At 36.8% G+C, this 21968-nt stretch overlaps 1 protein-coding gene across 2 annotated transcripts in view; it reads right to left on the reverse strand.

The window, feature by feature from the left end:
• Positions 1-21968, reverse strand: part of TDRD9 (tudor domain containing 9) — a 92654-nt gene that overhangs the window by 56768 nt on the left and 13918 nt on the right. For both annotated transcript variants that reach the window (XM_075150958.1, XM_075150957.1), the window contains exons 2-7: positions 21184-21290; positions 14154-14251; positions 13507-13728; positions 10868-10990; positions 8450-8530; positions 4573-4737 (exon numbers count right to left, since the gene is read on the reverse strand). In XM_075150958.1, the coding sequence (XP_075007059.1) occupies positions 4573-4737; positions 8450-8530; positions 10868-10990; positions 13507-13728; positions 14154-14251; positions 21184-21290 (796 nt within the window). The remainder of the gene's footprint in view (positions 1-4572; positions 4738-8449; positions 8531-10867; positions 10991-13506; positions 13729-14153; positions 14252-21183; positions 21291-21968) is intronic.

Raw genomic sequence — 21968 nt, forward strand, 5'->3', positions numbered from 1 at the left:
ACCCTAGGTTGCCTTGGTGTCTGCAGAAAGACTCCTTTCTGAAAACCCTGAGAAAATTATTCTACTTTGTCCTGGTAGAGGATGGATTGGAGTATCAAAAAAAGGCATCTGTAAGAACTTGACAATATTCTTTCCACTTCTCTGACCCCTTTGAATCAACTAGATAGTACACTTTTCAAGTATACAACTCTGTCAGTCCCAGACCTTCTTAACTGCTATTTACATCCACTATAGCAATGCTTTTCCAATGGAGTTTGATTAGTCCACAAGAAACCACAGACAACATTCTAGTAGTTTTGAGTAGTAGTACTTTTTTTCCCCCCAATATATGAGACAATCTAAGGAATTTATCTTTTCTGAGCTGCTTGAACGTAAGATTTTTGTTTCTAGATTACCCTTGCTTAAGTAACTGTCAAATTTGTCTTTTCAATTTTGTTACTGATTGTACCTTTAGTATTCTTTAACATGAAAAGGCTGCCACATCACTCCTAATAAAAGGTAACGATGTGACAAACGGCAAATCCAAAAGCCCAGTCAGAACTGACTGAAATAATACAACACAATTGGAATAGCTTTTGACAGCAGTTCACTACCTTTCATCTGGACTGTGACTTCAGTTCCAGGGATAAGAAGGAGTTTTTACTTTTGCAAGCCAAAACTGGGACTCTCTTTTTTGCCTTAGGTAGAAGAGAGACATGGGATTTCACAGATCTACTGTCAAAGACTAACATCTAGACCCTCTAGTTGCTTACATTTTTAAAATCTGCTCACAGAATTAACTATACAATTAATTTGCAATAGGTAAGCATTCACACAACTAGCTTTAAATTTGCCCATAGATACAGCTTTCATGCATTTTTCATCAAAACCTGTGTTTCACCGATTCCTTGGGGCTTAGAGGGTGCTGATATGACAAAATAATGATCCAGTTAAATATCCAGAACAATGTGCTTACAAAGGCCATTAAGCCAAAAGAAAGAGAAACTACTTTTTATAAACCTATACTCAAAAATTAAACAGTAGCATCTATAAATGACCCAATTATCTGGGTAAGGGTAGCCAGTGCTACACGGAAGACCACTTCTCCCTTCCTTCCCTCTTATTTTTATTCTTTCCTACGAATGAAGCAATTCAAGTGGAAAGCTTTATCTTTGATTCAGCTAGATGTCTAGTTTACTGCAAACAAGCATACAGAAGAAAAATAATGACTGGCATTTCTGTTTATCTTCCAAATCACAACTGGTATCAGTGAATTCCCAAATTATCCAAGTCAGAACTGCTCAAAGAAAATTTTTATTTTCAAGCATAGTTTTAAAACATTAAAACCTACAGAAATGAGTGACATATCCAAGCAAAGAGCTCTGCAGGATTCATAAAAGAATTCTACATTTATACAGTAACATCCAATTATTTTAAGATTTTTTGATAAGGGACAAAGATTCATACATCACAGCAAACAAGACAGTTACAAAGGACTAAACTAATTTCAATCAAGATGCTTTAAGGAATGAATTGTTATTTATGTAATCTGATTTTATAGTTATTAATAATTTTTAAATCAAGATAAACTTGGAAAAATTCTGTTTATCTAAAAAGCAAAGACTGTTTTTTCTTTTAATTTCTGTATTCTTTTATGTGAATTTTACAGGCTTTTATAGGCAAAAATAAAATATTAAGAACTAAAACCTGAAGCCTGTACCTCAAGCAGTTATCTAACTGATTTTGATTTTAGCATGATGAAATACGTGCATCTGCTTCTGTATGACAGCGTTAACTCATTCACTACCTTAACACTCAGGTTCTGCTTTCATTTTTATTACGATGTTACATAAATCTTCTTAGACCTTCCATGTTTTTAAGTATTTTTGAAATAAAACTATTCAGAGAAAATCTCCACACATAGCACCGTAAGATGCAAGACCAAACATCAGTGCTTTCTACATCAATTTCTTCTTCTTTTTTTCATACATATTTAAAAAAAAAAAAAAAAGAAAAAGAAAATCGAGAGCACTTACATGCTTCTATTGTTGCCCTAAGGTACAAATAACTTCTCCTCCTACCGAACAACAGAATGGCTATAGCTAGGACAACACAACATAAAGAAACAAATGAAAACTTTTTAAAAAAAAAAAATCAACGTTAAATGCTCATATACACAGAGAAAATAAAAAGTACAAAAAGGCATAAGCACTGAAAGCAGATCCTTTTGTTTGAGATCTTTGAGGTGAAAGGTGTGGCAGCTGACATTTAGCTCAAAGTGCAGCTATGACAAGTGCAACTTGACTGAAGTAGACTTCTTACTAAATTTCTTGGTTATCTTTTTGTTGTCATCTATCATCAAAAATCTTTTAACAAAAATCATACATTATATAATCTCCTCCATATTATCTATCTGAGCTGCCATACTAATGTATTAAAACTGACGGCCCACTGCTATATGCATTTAGTTTATTTTTTTGGCTGCATTAAAACTTCAACAGTTGACAGCCTTTTATTTTAGCTTGCCTGTGTTGAGGCATAACCAATGCCTGTGCTGTGTACAGCATAAGCAATTATTTTCTTCTGGGTTTCGCATAAACTACCTGTTTGTTTTATTTCTCTGATTTAGTTTCTGCAGAATTGAGGGATGAAACCTAAAGAATAACAGTACGTTCACATACTGCTAATCTTTAAGTGTATCCCCTGGTTTCTTCATCGTATTAACATTATAACAGTGTTATGAATTACCAAAATTGACCAATAATTACTCCCATGCCCCAGTTATTTTTAGAGCGGTTGTCACTATTAAAGCCTGAGTGCATTTGTTCTACTTTGCTTTAACCTGTTTATTTTGCCTTGGACCGTAATACTGAAAGAGTTCATACACTCAAGTAAATTCCTACACAGCTGTTTTTCAACTGTAAAACAAACTCCTGTTATAAAACCACAGATAGAATTATAGAATGCTTTGGGTTGGAAGGGACCTTAAAGATCCTGTAGTTCCAAGCCCCCTGCCATGGGCAGGGAGACCTTCCACTAGACCAGGTTGCTCAAAGCCCCATCCAACCTGGCCTTGAACACTTCCAGGGATGGGGCATCCACAACTTCTCTGGGCAACCTCTTTCAGTGCCTCACCACCCTCACAGGGGAGAATTTCTTCTTTGTATCTAATCTAAATCTACCCTCTTTCAGTTTAAAGCCACTAACCCCTTGTCCTATCACTACATGCCCTTGTAAAAAGTCCCTCTCCAGCTTTCTTGCAGGCCCCTTTCAGGTACCGGAAGGCTGCTATAAGGTCTCCCCAGAGCCTTCTCTTTTTCAGGCTGAATAACCCCAACTCTCTCAGCCTGTCTTCATAGGAGAGGTGCTCCAGCCCTCTGATGATCTTCGTGGCCCTCCTCCAGACTCATTCCAACAGGTCCATGGCCTTCTTATGTTGGGGGCCCCAGAGCTGAACGCAGCACTCCAGGTGGGGTCTCGCAAGAGCAGAGTAGAGCGGGAGAATCACCTCCCTTGACCTGCTGGTCATGCTTCTTTTGATGCAGCCCAGGATATGGTTGGCTTTCTGGGCTGCAAGCGCACATTGCCAGGTCACGTTGAGCGTCTCATCAACCAACACCACCAAGTCCTTCTCCTCAGGGCTGCTCTCAATCCATTCTCTGCCCAGCCTGTATTTGTGCTTGGGATTCCCCGACCCATGTGCAGGACCTTGCACTTGGCCTTGTTGAACTTCACGAGGGTCGCACAAGCCCAGATACCAGATTAATTGAAACTTACATTTATTCCTTCATTACCTGTTGTCTATGCAGACACATGCTATGTAATAGCATGTCAGGAGCTCTACAAACAAATATACTGTGCAGTTTATAAGCTAAAGATTGTTATAAGCTAATGAATGTTCAGCCATTACTACCCTTCTTAGGCATTAGAGCAGCAATTCTCCAGTGCAGCCACATAGGCCACCAGGAATTTGGTGAATATCTATTATTCTAACATATTTTCATTACTCAAAATTACGTATTTGCCATGATGGCCTACATGGCTACAACAGAAATATGTTCAAAACTACTGCATAACAGCTCTGGGACTATTAAAAAAAAAAAGGAAAAAACAGGAAGCACATGAGCCTCAGCTGATAGAGAAGCCAATTTGATAACATCAAACTTCTAATCATAAATGCTTCTTTTCTGATGACTTTCTTCATTTCCTAGCTCCTTCTGCCTTTAATACATAACAGCAATATGAATCAACCCAGGAAATACTCCCTGAGTTTGCCAGCTGTATTCAAAGAGATCTCTAAATCCTCGTATGTTACTTTCTGCACAGACTTTTACATTGTTCATCTTGGATGAAAACTACCAAAGAAAATGCCACATACTACTTAAAATTCCCACCCCTTACATTCCATTTTTGTTACATGAAAGAAAAATTAGGCTGCTGGTAAGGAGACTCCTGTTTTATCATCATATATTAATTCTTATCTAGAACTGTAATGTAAATTTGGTTATTTTTAATTTCATTACACAGCTTTCAATTGACTATCCCAATTTCTTTCTTACTATGTTCAAAGAAATAAAGTTATATTTACAATACCTTGAAATGAACAGTGTGCTTCAAATCATCGAGGTAATATTCTTCGATTGCATAAGGTTTGCCTTCCACCTTAAATACATAGGCTGGATTCAGACCGTTATGAACTGGAAGTGCAAAATAATCAGCAAATTCTTTACAGTTGATGGAAGCAGACATCAATATTACCTGTTAAAAAATTGCACAGCAAATGTAAAACATGAATTTTAACACAAAATGCCACAAAATGCTATGCTGGAATCTCCACTTATTCTTTACACTAAAATAGTCTAATTTTGGTTACTACAGGTATGTCTCCTAGGCACATTTAAGACAATCAAAGCTAAATGCTTACGATTCCCTAAGTAGCATGTGGAGAAAGGTAAGCATCTCTGAGAGAACGGCTCAGGCTAGATGCCTAGGGCAGACAACATGAAAACCCTTTCCTGTGGTAAAAATTCAACCTAAAACCATACAGTACTCTTTCTTAACCTTATGATCTCTACATGGTCCTTAAAAGAAAAAAGGGTATGCTAAGTATTTTCAACTGCTGTTTTACTAAACAGATTAGATATCGGTGCCTTTAACTCCATCAAAAGATGGGCTTACTCCTATAAGGGCAGTAACTGTAATTATAACCCAGCCTTAAAAATGTTACTATAATGATTTTGAAATATGTCAAATAAGTTTTCTCTCAGTTTCAATTAATTTATGCAACTTAAAATTCTCAAGGATCACACTAAGCTCCTCACTCTGTTTGCTGACTCTGCCAAGGTTCTTGACCTGTATTCACTGTAACAGAAGAACAGAAATCACATTTGCTACCTGGTGATACCTTTTCTTTCATTTAGTATGAAATTCAGAATGTACAGCTTTGTTGTTTTCTCCCTGGTTAGACAGCATGGTATGTGCAGAATAGGGGAAGGGAGAAGAATGAAGTAACTTAGTGGCTATGGCTATTTACCCTCTAACCCCTCTACTTGGAATGTACTCCCACTGCTCAGCACAGCCAGCTGCAATAAACTAGACAGCTTCAACTTGGAAAAGGACAAAGAGCCAAGGAGTTATAATGAACTGTGTAGTGTTCAGCTTCTTTATCTTCAGGTCTCCTGAGCCACTGTAAGCAGTACTTGCAAACTGGGACATGATCAGCCCTCTTTTGCTTTCCTGGCACCTTGCATGAATTCAAAAATGGAATGAAATAGAGACATCAACACCCAAAACAAAAATGCAGTGAAATACAAGAGCATCCCCCTTGTGACAGGCAGGCAAGCTAACGAAGAGGGCATTGTACCACTGTGCTCAGCTTCAGAGCACATGTAAAGGCACAAGGAAAACATGGAGAGGGTAGACTAAATCATGAAGTCATTTAACATGATCCTGAAAGGAGGATAAATCTGAAAGGACATAATTTTTCAAATATTATATGAAACCTGTCCCACTACAGCATGAACTGCCTCATGTCTCAATAGATAGTGGCTCACTTATGCTGGGAAAGTAGGCTAAATGTAACCTTGTCTGAAGGCTATTGAAACAAAATCCAATCTAAATTATCCTAACCACAGTTACAGGCAAGGAATATTAAATTACCTCTTCTTCTGGACAATCTTTGTAATTCGCACTCTCTAATCTGCATGGAGTCCTTCCGAACTGTAAGGAAAACCATAGGTTCCTAACAGAGTGCCTGAAGGATCACATTACTAAACCAAGAGTTTGCTCTACTCCTAAAGCGGAAATTCAACAAGCATGTATCACCAACATGGTAGAGGAACACACTGGAATAGAGGGTAATCAAAGACGACAGCTCTTCAAGATCAAGCAGTCCAAAAACACTCGTGCAGCGTGGATATGTCTAAAGCTCCACCATATGATACCAAAAATATGCACAGTAACAACTTCTCACTTCAAATGTCCCAGAATGGCAATTTGCTAGAACCTGGAAATATCCTGTTCTTACTTTCCTACCTAAGCAGCTGATACTAGTCACTACTGGAAATTGCATTGTTTGGTCTGACCCAACAGAGTCATTCTTAGTTGTAGGTCTTCTTGCAACAACTCCATTCCAGCACAAACAACCTTAGAACAGTCAATCAAATGTCTGCCCTGTGATCTAAAAGCAATAATCTGCACCAGCCATCTGCCAGAAAACTCAGCATAGTTGGTAGGTGAACCACAACAGGTAGATCTTGTCCTTCATATGTCAGAATCACTCTTGCCATCCTGTTAGTTGATGCAATGTTGATTTACCTGCTACTTCTGTGGTCTGCAATGTCCAGATTAGGAGACAAACACCTCGTGTATTTCATAGCACCCTGAATTATAAATACATTTTTTCCCTTAAACAGACCTCCCTACACCCTTATTTCATGAATCCACGGGGGCTGGGAGGAGCATCTTGCATTTTCTAAATGAATTTGCCACATGATCAATGCTCCCTTCCTTTACAGTTTTTCAAAAGGGGCTGAAAAGTGATGAAGTAGGAGATACTGGGTTTAACGTATAAATTCAAACTGAATTACCTGTTCCACTCTGCTAAAACTTGGCAGTTGAGATCAAGAATTCCCCCCTCCCCACCATAAAAAATTCAAAGGGACACCCTCCCGCCCCCCAAAAATGTAAGATTGTCTCAGATTTGTGCAATATGAAACTTTCATCTGAAGAACAACCGCAGAGAAGGATATAAAGGAGATAAAGTTTTCCAGTGACAATTTTGAGAGATTTAATCAGAATTATAGAGAGGAAAAAAAAAATCTTTCAGGAACATATAAAAGAAAAATATTTTCTAACAGCAAAGATGATAGGACCTGTAGGGATTCCTGCCATAGACATCAACCAGATAATCAGCACCAAGGGCAAACTTTTCACAAACTGAGGGTGATCAAATTATTTGGTATTCTCAGTAGGCAGAGCCAAGTGCTAACAAAGGCTGAATAGCTTCACACTGCTGTGTCTGAATTTAAAGACAAGTGTGTTTTTTTATCGGCAAGAAAAGGGATAAAAAGTAAAAGATGTGAAGTGCACAGACATGCCCTATGCCAACTGGAAGGGCACTTTCAGTGAGTGAGAGCATGCTTGGAAGATCTAAAGAACAAGTTATCTGAGTTTGAACCAATGTGGTGGATTGTACAGAAGTAAACAGATTCCCTTCCAATAGCAACAAAAATAGCCAACGTAGATTCAGATTACATTTGTTTTGAATAGAACAGTTTGCATTAACTGAATTAACTGAAGCACTTAAGGGATACACGTACAGTCTCACAAAATTTCCGCAGTTCCAAATAGCTACACAGAAATACACCTAGTTAGCGTAACTCTATCACCTGTATTTAATTTCTTGCAATTAAAGAGTCCATTACTTTGAGACCACAAAGACTAAATATATCATGCTAAATCTCTGCAAACTCTGCTTTAGTACAAAGCACAATTACCTAACATGCAGAGAAAAATTTCTGCCACGTTTTACCAACGGTTCTTCCTAGAAATTACAATACAGCATTTCTGGCTTTTGCTATTTTTCCAAATATGTTGTCCTATTTAAAAAAAGCTCAGTATTTCCAAGAGTTAATGCTACCATATTTAACCAAGGATAAGCACTGCCCTCAATACCCAATACGTAATTCTAGTCAAATATCCATCTTGCATTTTTTAGCCTTAAGCAGACTTTAGAAACTAATGCATTCTAACATGAGGGGAAAAAAGTCTCTCAGAACACATTATAGCAGCCAGGAAAAGAATGCCCTTTAGCTTGCTTGCTTATGAAGAGCAGCAAACTAAATAATATTTTAGTGAAAAATAATGACACGTTTTAAGGTAAGTTCTTTGAAACATGCCTTTTGTAGATCAAAAACATGTAAAACTACATTATTGCAAGAAAAAGTAGCAGAATGTACTTTGAACCTACCTTTACAGATTGTGAATTTGTACGCAACAGTTTACGGATCACCAAGAGCAAGAAATCCATTTCTTCTGTACGCTCATGCACCTGGAAGACATTATCCACAATTTAATTCATGCTCTTTTTTTGACAATCTCTTCCTTTGCTTTTTGTAACTTGGAACAACAATACATTTTCATAGAAGAAAACACACCTTTTAAGACTATGCATGTTAATCACATTTTAAGATCACAGTTTAAGTTTAATCACAGCTTTTCAAATGACTACAGCACCATTTGTGAAAAATCATATGCTACTATTAAGTCATGAAAATTGTAGAATGACTAGAAAACCAATTGTGAGCTCTAGCCACTAGTTCTACCAGAGTTGACAATAACACCTGAAGTGATACTGAAGATGGGTAAGTCAATTGTACTGGTAAGATCAAAAATGATCCAGGCAGGGACTAAGTCGGCTTGTCTAACAGCTAAGCAAATTGAATTGACTCCCTGTGTTCCCAATGGCTTCTAGCTATGATCAAAATACACAACTGCTTTCTAAAACATTATTTTCCACCCAATTCTTTATATATCCTAGCACCTGACTTTTCTGGTTTCTCCTTGCAGTTCAATAAATACTTCTTCTCAACATTACTGACGACGATCATATCCCTTTCTTGAATTAGTACAGTTTAAATATATTAAGTGCAGCAGCTTCTTCCAGAGCTTAACCTTCAAAGGTCAACACTCATCCCCTGTAAGGTAACTAGCATATTCTAACATAATATAAAGATATATTTATATTCAATATTGCCCCATTACAAAAAAGATTTAGCTAAGGCAGTTTTCAGGCTAAAAGCAAGATCTTGCTGCGAGAAGTCATGATTTTCAGACTTAGGTTTGCTTACGTATGTTCCTAAATGCCTGCAGTACTCTAACAGGGCTGAGATCTGTAATTAAAGAATGAATTGGAGAGCATCTGGTTGCTAAAATCATAGAATGGTTTGGGTTGGAAGGGACTTTTAAAGGTCATCTAGTCCATTCCCCTGCAATGAGCAGGGAACATCTTCAAAAAATGGTTACTATTGGGTCAAGATCACAATCTGTGAGGTAAACGTTGGGAAAAAAGTGGCATATGGGGAACAGGAGTGACTGGAATTTTGTCTGGGGAAGCAAAAAATGCATGCAGTCATGAAAGCTAGGAAGTTGCTGAAAAAAGTGGTACAAGCTGATATCATCAGTTCAAATTACAGCACCCAACCAAACAGGGTTTTTCAAACCTCTGCATAAATCTGTTCTCCTGCAATAAGGGGCCAAAAAACTTTATTAGGTACAAAAATTAATGAGTAAAGGAACAATCTAACACTTCTCTATGTAAGCAGCTTCTATCGTTAAACTTTTGTATCCTACATCTAATCTGCATTTCCTTATCTTAGGCTTAAAAGTGTTAAGGTTTGCAAGACCCTGCTAATATATAAGAGTAGTCTCAAATCTTTCCCATGAAGATAACTGGTACAATTCTTCAGGATTTGAGGTTTTGTGGTTATTTTTGTCTGTTTGAATGAAGTCCTGAGGTTTCTTCATACAAAAGTGTAACTCTTTGCCTAATCTTTTCCAGTTTATCAACATGCCATCTCAAGTGCAGTCACGACAGCCTTCATTATTACTGTAATCGTCTAATGGTACACCAAGGACTGTCTCCCTGCTCCTCAAATATCCAAGAATCAAAGTCACTCTCAACTACGATACCAAAATGGAATTAAAATGAAAACCAGCATAAAAAAAAAGTCCTCTTCTGTGCCACTACATCCCAAGATTTAGTCCTACACCTTACATGTGACTTACATTCATGGTTTGTCAAAGCACGATTTTACATCTGACTATATTTAACAGTCAAATACTAGTTACCTAAGAAAATAAGTATAAAAACCCATAAAAATATACAAATTACAAAAAATCCTACAAGTATATTTTCTTTAGCTTTTTAGTGAAGTGACAGCAATAATGATGAATCCACATGAGTGGACTGTAAATCCAACCAGAAGACAGAATTTTCAGAGGGCTATTTTATTTTTCAGGAGATCCGTGAAGAGTAAGATTCTTTCTAAGGGCAGTAACAGTCAAGAGAGTAAAAACTAGCTGCCTCGTCCTCATAGGCCTAGCCAGAAACATTCTTGGAATCCAGGCAGTGGATTTCATAAAACATTTCACAGCATTCATATCAAAAGCTAAGCACTCCCAAACATCTCACAAACACCCTCAGTTCTAAACTTCATTGCTCAAAGGAACACCGAGATCAGCCTATTTAAAGAAGTGTTAGCTGGGACAACTTACACAAAGCATCTTTATAAGTAGGTATCTGCATTTTTCTTTCTCTAGCATGGTAAGAGAGACAAAAAAGAAAGTTTTCTTAATATGAAATTTAAATTTATTTCCACCAACTTACTTCATCAATGAAAATGTGCGTGAATTCAGCTAGGCTTTTGGCACAAACTATTTTCTGAAGAAGAACTCCAGTTGTCATGTACAGCAACCTTGTCTCCTTTGTGGAAACGTTCTCTAAACTTACCTAACACAATGAGAAAAATATAGATGTGAACAGATGTGTATTTACAGGAATTATGCTTCCAAAAGATCTCCAAAATGAAATATAGTGTAAACCCATGAGAATTATTCATTCAAACTTGTAAAAGCCTATATACAAATGTGTTTTTGAAGCTCAGAATCAGTTAACTCAGGAAGCAAAGATTTGCTTTGGGAGAAATTAAAAAACCCCAGAAGTTTATAAAATAAAGGATCAAAATTTCTTGCTGGGGGCTATAGCCTGAGAAGAATTCTTCAAAGGTTTTTAAAGCTACACACATGGATCCTTCCATTAAGAAAAAAGGTTTTGCCAAAACATAATTTGCTTACTAGACAGGAGAAAAGGGAAGAGGTATAAGGTATCATCAAGACCAGGCAACTTATTCTTGAGAGGAAAGTGCTACAACCCTATCATAAACAATGGATTTATGATTTCTAAAATACTTCTATAACTTTAGCTATCTCAGGTGCTGCCCACCCAGGCAGGTAGGCAGAGCCGTGACCATCTTTTCACTTTCCACTTGTAAAACAGCCTAGAGCAGACAAGTCTACACTCAACTGTTCTTCTACGTCCATTTCGGCTCAGTTCACACAAGTACTTGTAAAACAAGCACAGCACATCCACATACACTGTCCTGAAGACAGTTTGGAAGCACACCACCGTTTAACATCTTTAAGACTCATTACCCTAATGAATCAATTTCAAGGTATCAAGTCATATAAAACACTTTGTTTAGAAACTACTTCAGAAAAAAACAACGTATATAATCTGCAGTAATTCTACAAAGCAATAACTGGAGGTTATTAATATTGGCTTAGTTAAGATTTGAGATAACGTCAGATCATTACTACACAACTGATCATTATTACATAGCATTATTACATAACTACAATTCCCACATAGTTATCTAGAATGTTCACATCTCAGAACTGAAACTTCTTTAGTAAGTGATTGACCATAAAGAGTATTTTTACTTCATCTTCCAACCTACCTGTGGAAAAATTAAACTTCAGACTAGTATTAAAAAAAAAAAGCAAAAATAGTTTTTCCTACTACAGCATTTGTTGTAGATATATCAAAAGAAACTGCTAAGATTTGATACTTGGACAAAGAACAGTATTCAGTAGGGATGACAATAAAGAACCTTTTGATGTGAAAATGAAGCTGATGTATCTGTGTAGTCCTGTAATATGGTATTGCTTTGACTAGTAACAGGCCATAAGCTTTGTACTGAATTTGCAAGGCCTCAGGACTAAGGCATGTCAGGCCTGCTCTCTCTGAACTTTTCCTGATCTGCATCTACCTTTGCTTTACTTGGACTAGTTGTGACAGCAATTTAATGTAGTGTAGAGATATACAGGCCTGGCACAGTAGCAGAGACCTTGGGAAGTGGAGACACAGGACGAAGAACAAAAGAACGCAGATGTGGAATAACAGATAATGGAGAAGCTTGGCGCTGTAGACCCCACGCTATAAACAACTCTGTAATGGTCAGTTAAAAATAAAAACCCCTCAGACCTGGAACTGGACAAAATTTGTTACCCATAAAAATTATGGGTAACAAAGAGAAAGCATCTAACATACATAAATGGCACCATATGTAGTACATTCGGATGTAACCTGGAGCTGCAGACCAATGAAGAAAAAGAAAGATGTAAATGCGCGTTAGCAAACATATATAAATATGCCCCTAAGTGGAAGAAAGAAAAGAAGAAACAACAAGAAAAAGCATGGAGAGGAAGAAGACATCAACATCTATTCCTCCCAGCAAAGGACTCCAGAAGCAGACAACTCTCCATAAACATCCTCCCACTACCAACACCAGCGTGAACCCACCAGCCTTAAGACCCAGAGAAGCTAGTCCAGAGACAGCTATTGTCAAACTACTACTGAAACAATGATCACAGCAATTTATTGTGGTTACTCACAAAGAGCTGATTAAAGCACCAGTAGCTATGTCAAAAGATGAAAGTGGTATCAAGTTTATAAATGGAGGGATAGAATTGAGTTTGAAGTTGAGTTTGACAAAACGAAAGAAGGCAGTAGATTTAAGAGGAAAAACTAGTTCAAGTTTTTCACGTTAAGAAGAAACAACAGGACATCCACGAAACAATCTGGTCATAAATGCATGAAAATTTTGGCACAGCTGACAGGTAAATGTAGTAAAGTCAAACAAATCAAGTATGTTAATTAAGGAGTTTAAAGGAAAAATGACGGAATATAGTTCTCCTGCAACAATTTCCATGATTATTAATATAGATGTGTCCAATTATCAGAATGCAGACAAATATTTCTGTTGGAGTTCACTAGCATTTATTCAACTTTAAAAGCTTAAACATTTAATTATGAATGTTTAACAGGAGACAGCTAGAAACCTGCAATTCCACTTCAAAAGCAGATTCTCTAACGTTTCTTCAGTATGCTAGATATGCTTAAAAGTAATCAAGAAAGAAGATATAGTACTTTTTAATTTAAAAATACAATTTGAAATTTTCTTATACCTGGTATCCTACAAATCCACCTAGTGTCCATGATCGTTCCTTGCTAATCCACCTGGCAATGCTGCTGGCACCGATTTTCCGAGGCTGGGTAACAGCAATATTGCAGTAGATAGATTGCTGAATGCAATGATCCAAAATATATTGTGGAATCTGTGTACTCTTACCACTGCCAGTTGCTCCTTGTACAATCACAACTGAATTGCTTTCTATCAGAGACACTATCTGAAACAATTTTTCAAGAAAACTGGTAAGTCTACAAAACAACTCAAAACAGATTTCAAAAAGATTTGAAATATCAGTAGCTTCCAGGCCACACATCAAATCTCTGTAAAACATTGTGCTATATTTTTTATCATCTCCTAGGCATCTGTAGATAACTGGACTACTAAAACACATTAGAAGATCACAGAAAAGAACATGGGCACGCACTCGCTTACATATTTTACATAAATACCTATAAACAGAAAGTATAACAGGAATGTTTCTTCCTCTAAGAATTTTTATACAATGGTTTTATACAATGAACAAAGGTTTTGTACAATGCTTAAAATAAAAACAGAAGTTTCCTTCTGAAACAAAACAAAACAAAAAAACACAACATGATTTTCAGCTTTATTCCATAATGAGAAAAAGTACCATGAAATTACCTCTTCCCTGTGTTTGGCTATAGGCATATCCACACATTTATGGTTAGTTATTGGTATAGAAGTCCAATCACTTGATTCACACTGAGACAATGAAGTATCTAGGCATAAAAATAACCAAGAGTAAGTTACTTCAGTAGAGAAAGGGGAAGACCAAGAGGAGGATATGATCACAGTATTTGGAAACCTAACTTCTACCAAATTTGAATCACATATTTAGCAGTACTAATAGAATTAACACTTTTTAATATTAATAGATTGAAGAGGTATTCTGTGTTTATGCAACTGCTGTTTTACTGGCAGCAGCTCTGAAAAACATTGCTTTTGCTTATAAGCCACCGTCAGTGTCAAGGATGTACACAATTCTATATGCTTTTCTCTTCATTATAGTTTGCATTACAACTGCCAAATCTACTCCTGATCCCAAGAACTTTTTTGACAATACTGAGAAAATATGCCTTATTCATGTGCCCATGTGTTGTTTCCCTTAAAGCCTTTTGGATCCACAGTACAAAATAGCCCATTCTTTGATACAAAGACCACTGTATTTCTACCACTTGGCATTTAAAACAAGTCTGGTAAGTATCATGACGATCTTTCAATGTGATACTACATTCTGCAGTCTCTTGGCAGGAGTTAGTCACCATTAGCACTGGGAAATACAGGACAAAAATCTTACAGCGCTACCATGAATTTCTGCTCAGCTGCCTGCTGTCAGTTTGACCATGAAAAACAAGAGCAACTGAACAGGTGCAAAGGCAGGTGTAGAAGGGGAAAACCAGGACAAGATTTTAGTAAGTGACAAACTTGCAAGTTACAATTAAACAACTTGGCTAAAAAAACCCACTATACTGAAATCAAAAGTGGAAATGCTTGCTATTTCAAATGGGTTTCACCAGGTACTATGGTGAAATTTACTATTTGCATACAAACAATAAAACCTTTAAGAAATACATACAGTAGTGGGAAAGAAATCTAGTATTCTTTTTACAAAGGAAATATTTACTGTAAAGTAAAGGCTACAAACTAAATAACTGACCACACAGTTATAGCTTCCCTTCTTCGGAAGGGTTACTAACAATCTTACACAGCAGTGAAGCAGAAGCAGGCAGAACAACTTCTTTTGTATCTGCACCATATCTGAACATGCTCCAACCCCCCAAATTGTCTTCAAGTGTCAAGGAATACAAAATGAGTTATTCCCACATTAAAACAAACCCCCAAAAGCTGGACAGTTCATTAAGAGAGTTTCATAAAGCACTAAAAAAGAGAGTTCTTCTGAAGCCACACTCTCCAACAAGAAAGGTTCTTTACCTAGCTTCTGTGCAACACAACAATTACAGGGGATCATTGCACAGTGATTTACTTAGCACTACTAAACACATAGAAAACAGAACTTAGTATCAGCATCCCTGGAAAATATTAACTGTCCTCTTTAAAATACTTTTGGTCAAGTTTCTAAATATATTCCCCAGGAAAATTCATATATAACGTTCTGTCACAGCAACACTGTACAAAGGCTGACTGGCTTCCCTCTGGCACAAACATGTCACTACTGAGACATCAGTAGCTCTGCATGATTTGACCAATGCTGAAAGAAATCTCAAGCTGCTAGGGAAAAGATCCCAGTGTCAGCATATTCCTGATAAAGCAACATAGCCTTCCCACCTCTATCAGGTTTTCCATGTAATAATTGCAATTTTGAAAAATGTGTTGAAAGTATACAATAGAAGACAGCAGCAGTTCTATGATAGTGCTTATAAAAAAGGAGGGAGGGGCAAAAAAGTTTAAATGGCAGGACTCACATTATAAGCTTCTCTAACTCCGTAAAAACCCAGTGTATTAATAAGAAATCATTAACCTAAAAGTCAATTAAGAATTTTATTTAAAAAATACAAACGGACAAACCAGAAACAAATAAACAACCACCAGTATTCATGTACCTGCTGAATAATCAGATCAATTTAATCAATTTCGTATATCTCATTTTTTTTATTGATGAAATGTAGCTTTTTTTTAATATTGCTTTTTATATGACAGTTCTAAGACAGCAGTATCTTACCTTCTCCTAAGCACGTAAGTTTGGAAAAAAATTATATCAAAAGTAAATGGTCATCCAATGTTAGCCACCATCAATATGCAGAGTTTGAGAACTGGCAGCCATATAACCATTTAGTAGATGCTGCAAGTACTAAAAACTGTATGGTTTGGTTTTTTCTCTTCAAGACATGTACTCTATGCTTAAACTGAAAGGAACATTACTGAGTTTGCCTGGGGAACTAATACCATGACAACTGTGAGACTTCTACCTAGAGCGGATAGTACAGCCTTGGGCCTCAGAGTAAACTGGCAACTTCAGAAGAACACTGATGTGACCCAAGCAGCCATCAAAAGTCTCACTCTAACAAGCTGAGGATACAAACTTTTTCTGAAATCCAATATGATTATTAGTGAAAAAATAAAACTGGGATTGGGAACTTGGGTAACCATCTTAGAAGACATTAAACCTTCACTTTTTTTAAAAAAAAAAAAAATGAAAGATGTTGTTCTGAACAATAAAGACTCACCGCAGAATAGAAATATTTGAATATACACCCCTATGGAAGTTCCAAGGTTATTCTACTCATTTAAATAACCATTCAACTGTGGATTCTACACCACACAGTGTAATTACTTCAACTGTTGTTGTTTGGTGAGGGGTTTTTTGTTTGTTTTTGTTTGTTTGTTTTTGTTTTGTTTTGTTTTTGGGGTTTTTTTGGTGTCTTTTTTTCTATCTATTTATGTAATAAATCCCAAAATGAGAACTGGTCTTTAGAAAAACAGATCACTTCTGCAAATACAGAGGCATCTACAAATTCAAGGAGCTACAAGACTACACACTTACCAGCAAGAAAGGCATAAAGTTTCACTTTTTCAATTGCTTATACCTTCTGGAAAACATTATTAAGACTGGGACAACAAACCCAACCGGTGTACAGTTTTGTAAGGCAGCATGCTCAAACATGTACCTTGGATTCTGACATATAAAGAATGCAGGACACTTTCAACCTGAAAACAGTAAACTGAGGAAGCATGCAACTGCCCACCACTGTTTTATCACAAGCAAATGCTTCTGTGTATAAGAAGCATTAATGCTAACCCAGAATAAATAATGATATTCCTTTCTCTATTCAGCACCAGTGCAAAAAGAAACTGAAAACTCAGTTATGGGAAAGATGAATTTTCCCCTCACTTCCTTTTCAACCATTATTAAAGTTCTGCAGAGATATGTTGACTGCCATGACTGAAATAGTCTACTGCCCATGGAAAGAGCAATTTTCCAACATCTCAGTTATTGTAGCCCATATAGTATTCCTTCTGGTACCTGTTTCCTGAACTGAATTTAAAGAGATCCTTTAACACAAGATCAGATTTTTGTATTCACCAGTTCTGGGAGAAGAGATTATACAGCTGGATCTTGGTATCTGCCACTAATCAAATTAAATGAGATGCATAAAAAAGATATAAACTTGAAAGTGCTGGTTAGGTGAGTCAAATGAGATGCTTACCATGTAACTGATCATTCTTCCACTGAGCTACAAACACACAAAAGGATTACAGTTACCAAGCAAGTTCACAAGAAAGGAAAGCCGCAGGACCCAACCAGGCTCCAACACTGAGCCACTCCAACCAAGGACTTCACAGTAAGTCATGCTGCTTCAGTCATAACGCAAAGTACATGACGTTGCTGCTGACTGAGCCCCAAAGAGCTTAATCCACAGCTTGGACAGAGTGATTATCCTTCCTGAGTGGGGAAACAGGCTAACAGTTTTCTGTGTCTTAAAGTCTTAACTGTTGAAGGATGCCCTCAGCTAACATTAAAATTCCTAAGAAAACACCACAAGTAATTAGTCTTTGCCTTCTGTTCTCCATCGCAATCCTCTTCAACTTGCACATATTTTGAATACAAAAAGATTTGGGATGAAGATTGGTGCTATGATTAATTTTCCTAGCATGCATCTGCTCTGAATCCAAAACATTTAAGGAACTCTATAACTTAAGTTTTCTACATTTCAGAAACCTGATCAGAAACAATGTTTAAACTGCTTCTTCTCCGTAAGTAATTCCTTCATCTAGGACCTAGAAGATGCCCAGAAGAGATCTATTTAATGGTGTGAAAATAATGAAGATAGAAGAGGAAAAAAGCTTGCCATCCACAAAGCTGCAAGAAAATAATGATACAGGCATCCTTCAACCAAAAAAAAAAAAAAAATTTTAGAAGCTTTCTTTAGAGTAAAACTCTTAGTGCATACAGTTTAGAATACCCTGATTGGGGGGGGGGGGGGGGGGGGGAGGGGGCGGCGGGGACCAAAACCCAAAACCAAAAAAAACCCCACCTATCTGTTTTCCATAGGATGCTTAAAGTAGGCAACTGTCCCATACACACAGCTCTGGAAGGTTTCCCTCTGCACAAAATCCTGTGACCTCACTGAATCAAAGGTGTGTGTAAGACTGACTCTGAAACAGCCAGTACCAATTGTGAAACTAGCCCAATGGGCCAGGGCAGAAGAACTGCTAATGCTCTCCTTGTTTTGGCTAACAGTTGTGACAAAGTATTTTCTTTTGCTTTTACTTCAACAGTTCGACTTCCTTTCCACAGCAGTATAATTTCTGCTATGTGCTGTAAAAGCCAGAACTCTAAGTGCAGTTCCCTGACGATCTCAGTTTTCTTGAGAGAAAAGCAGATTAGGCATTTATATTTGTCCTCTCAATATAAAAGCCTATGCTCTTTCAAAGAAACTGGAAATCACAAAATTTAAACTCAACAGAACTTCATAAAACACCAAGACACAAGCAAACACCACAACAGTTTCAGTAATTCTGCATGATTTAAAATAGGCTGTCAATTTATATGGAAGATATAATCTACAGTTAGAACAGCAATTCAGAAAGAAAGAAAGAAAGAAAGAAAGAAAGAACAGAAGGGGTACCAACTTTGAAACCTTCTGGGCAAATCAGCTTCTCATTTCCATGTTGTGCTGTTTATTTCTTGACTACATTTGTACTCAACATAGCTAGAGTGATCGGGCCTGGTCTAGATAAATCCTTGATCATTTATGAAAATTTTTGATGTTCTTAAATAGAACATGCACTTCCAGATTGATATAGCTCATAGTTACACATGGGTCTTGGAGCTCTTGAAATCTGCATGAGGAACATATCACCATTTGAGGAGAGCAGTCTCATTAACAACATACACATTTATAAGCCATAAAATTAACATTACAAATCTCATGCTCACTCACTGAGCTGCTTTATTATATTATCCTAACACACTATTCCTGAATCTGTCTGTAAGTCAAAGTTGATAGCAATAAGAACCAGGATTTTCTTAAGTTTTTGTGTTATTCTACGTCTAGGTGGGATTTGGCAGCTCGGTCTCAGAATGTCGTAGGAATCTTCCAGTCCCATCACTATCCAGTCTGCTTAGAGTCCCCCGCTGGATCACATACAGCTGGGAGCAGAGCATGGACCAGAGGAGGCAGGCATCAACATCGCATGGAACAGTTCCTGAAGCAGCTGAGACTCCAGACCATGACACAGACAAAGAGTAGGAAGAAGGGGAAAAAACGGACAGAGGAAAACATTTAAGAGGTTAATAATAAGAGAGTATGTATATGCTAATATTTTAGTATTTTTTTTAAAGTTGTTTGCTAACTAGATGCTGTTTAAGTAAGTTACAACTGGAAGGCAAGAATAAATACTAGAAGGTATGAATTTCAAAGACAAACATTTTAGGGTAGACCAAGAGAAAATAGGTATTTATAAAATAAATAAGTTAAACCCTATATAACCTTATAACCCTATTTCTTTTACAGGAGGAATATTGCTAGCATCGGTTCCATTCAAAATTAAGCAGGCCACCAGTGCTGCTAAATTAAGTTGCTTGCCTACCCTAGGCAGAATTTTGATTTAATAGCTGAAGGACATTAAATGATTTACTGTATTTCCTTGAATTAATCAATACCTCTGTACTTTTAAAGAAACATCTAAGGAACTTATGCTTATTCATCTCATTGCTGTCCTTCCTTCGCTAGTAAAGCACATGAAAAACTAGGGAACACCACATTCCTGAACTACAACATTCGAAGCTTCTCCCAATCCCTTTATTTCCCTGTTTTCACCTTCCAATACCTCCTCCTCTCCCACAAATTTTATGTAATATCAAGTGAACAAGAGACAGTATTTTGTGGTTAGTTCAGACGGTCAGATGCACTGCAGATGCTGGACAGGCCAACTGTACCTACTGCCTCTCAGCTGATGACAGACCAAACAAATGGCTTCATCACTCACCTGAGTTCCAGAGGTCATATAATTTGCAGAAGCATTGAAGGACAGTAATTTCTAGAAAATTTCTCAATTTGTTAGATTTTGGTATATCAGCAAAGGGATACAAAATATTACAGAGAATGACAAGCAGAACAGACAAAACACAATGTCCTTTTCTTGGGTAATCAGCTACATTAACAAATTTGAAAATTAAGAGGCACAGTAAGAGTTTGAAGCTGAGCTGTCCTGACAAGTGAGTCAGCCTCATACTGCTTTCACCAGAGCTCCTAGGAAAGAAGTGCAATCAAATTTCTCTCTAAAGGCAGTTCAAAGCAACAATCAAGTATACACAGAAGTAACATGGACAGAAAATGGGAAAACAGAATAGAGAAAGACATTAATCCAATGAGTGGTATCTTTGCCTTGCAGATATATTTCAATCACATATCTACATTTATCAATACAATAAACCAGATGTATGCACAACTATCTATGCAACAGCATTATGCATTGTAGTTTCCAGAAAATAAAGTGTTTACTTTTTAATATCATGCCTTATACAAAACAAAAAATGCACATACAGCATTAAACAAACAAGAAATACACAGTAAGATTTCATAGTTTTATTTAGGGGAGGAGCTGGGGAGAAAGACCACAGGGAGGAAGAGTGCAGGTATATCTGAGTTTATAACAGAAATCAAATATGTATTCTTTTTTTTTTTACCTGGTTTATAGACAAGCTGATCATTTCCAACTGCATCTAGCTCTTGCGCCTCTGCTTGTCTGTATTTTTCAGCATATTCAGTTCCAACACTCTCTGTGATAGGCAGCCTGAAGAGGAAAGAAATGACAAATCAATAAATGCTTCCTAATCTAACAGTCATGGATATCTCTGGGAATACAGCATTATACAGTAAGTTCAGAGTTAACTTAAATGTAGAAGAGTTTTGGACACATCAAAAGTGCTCTCTTTTTTTCTTTTTTTTTTTATACAAAATACAAACTAGAAGTATTAGCATTTCAAAATGGACTCACAGGAGTATGTATGTGCTTTTGACCTTTGCCTGTACAGCTCCAGGAAAACGAGGACAGTATGATCTCAGTGATTTGTGAGAATACATTCATTTTTTTATTTGGATATTTTCTTTCAGAAATTAGGTTTTCTGTCTTCAGAAAACTGCATGCAGTAAATAAACCTCAGGCTACACAATGAATAAAGAAAATATTTAATAGCCAGTCATTAAGAATGAACATTGCTCACTCGATGCTCTGAATCAGGCTACAGTCTTGGGGAAAATCATATGCAATTGGAAAACTGCATATGGGCATATGAAATGAACAAACAACTTTCATTACATCATTTCTCAGTGTTTTAATGTTGAGCTTTGCAGCTTTAATAAAATGAAAAGCTTACAGAATAATATTATTCTTTAAGCAAAATGAAAAAAAAAAATCATTATGAAGCCCTCTGACGCTCTCCTAAGTCATCGGAACGATAAAATCCTTTCA

The sequence above is a fragment of the Calonectris borealis genome, chromosome 5 (assembly GCF_964195595.1).
Source record: "Calonectris borealis chromosome 5, bCalBor7.hap1.2, whole genome shotgun sequence".
NCBI lineage: Eukaryota > Metazoa > Chordata > Aves > Procellariiformes > Procellariidae > Calonectris > Calonectris borealis.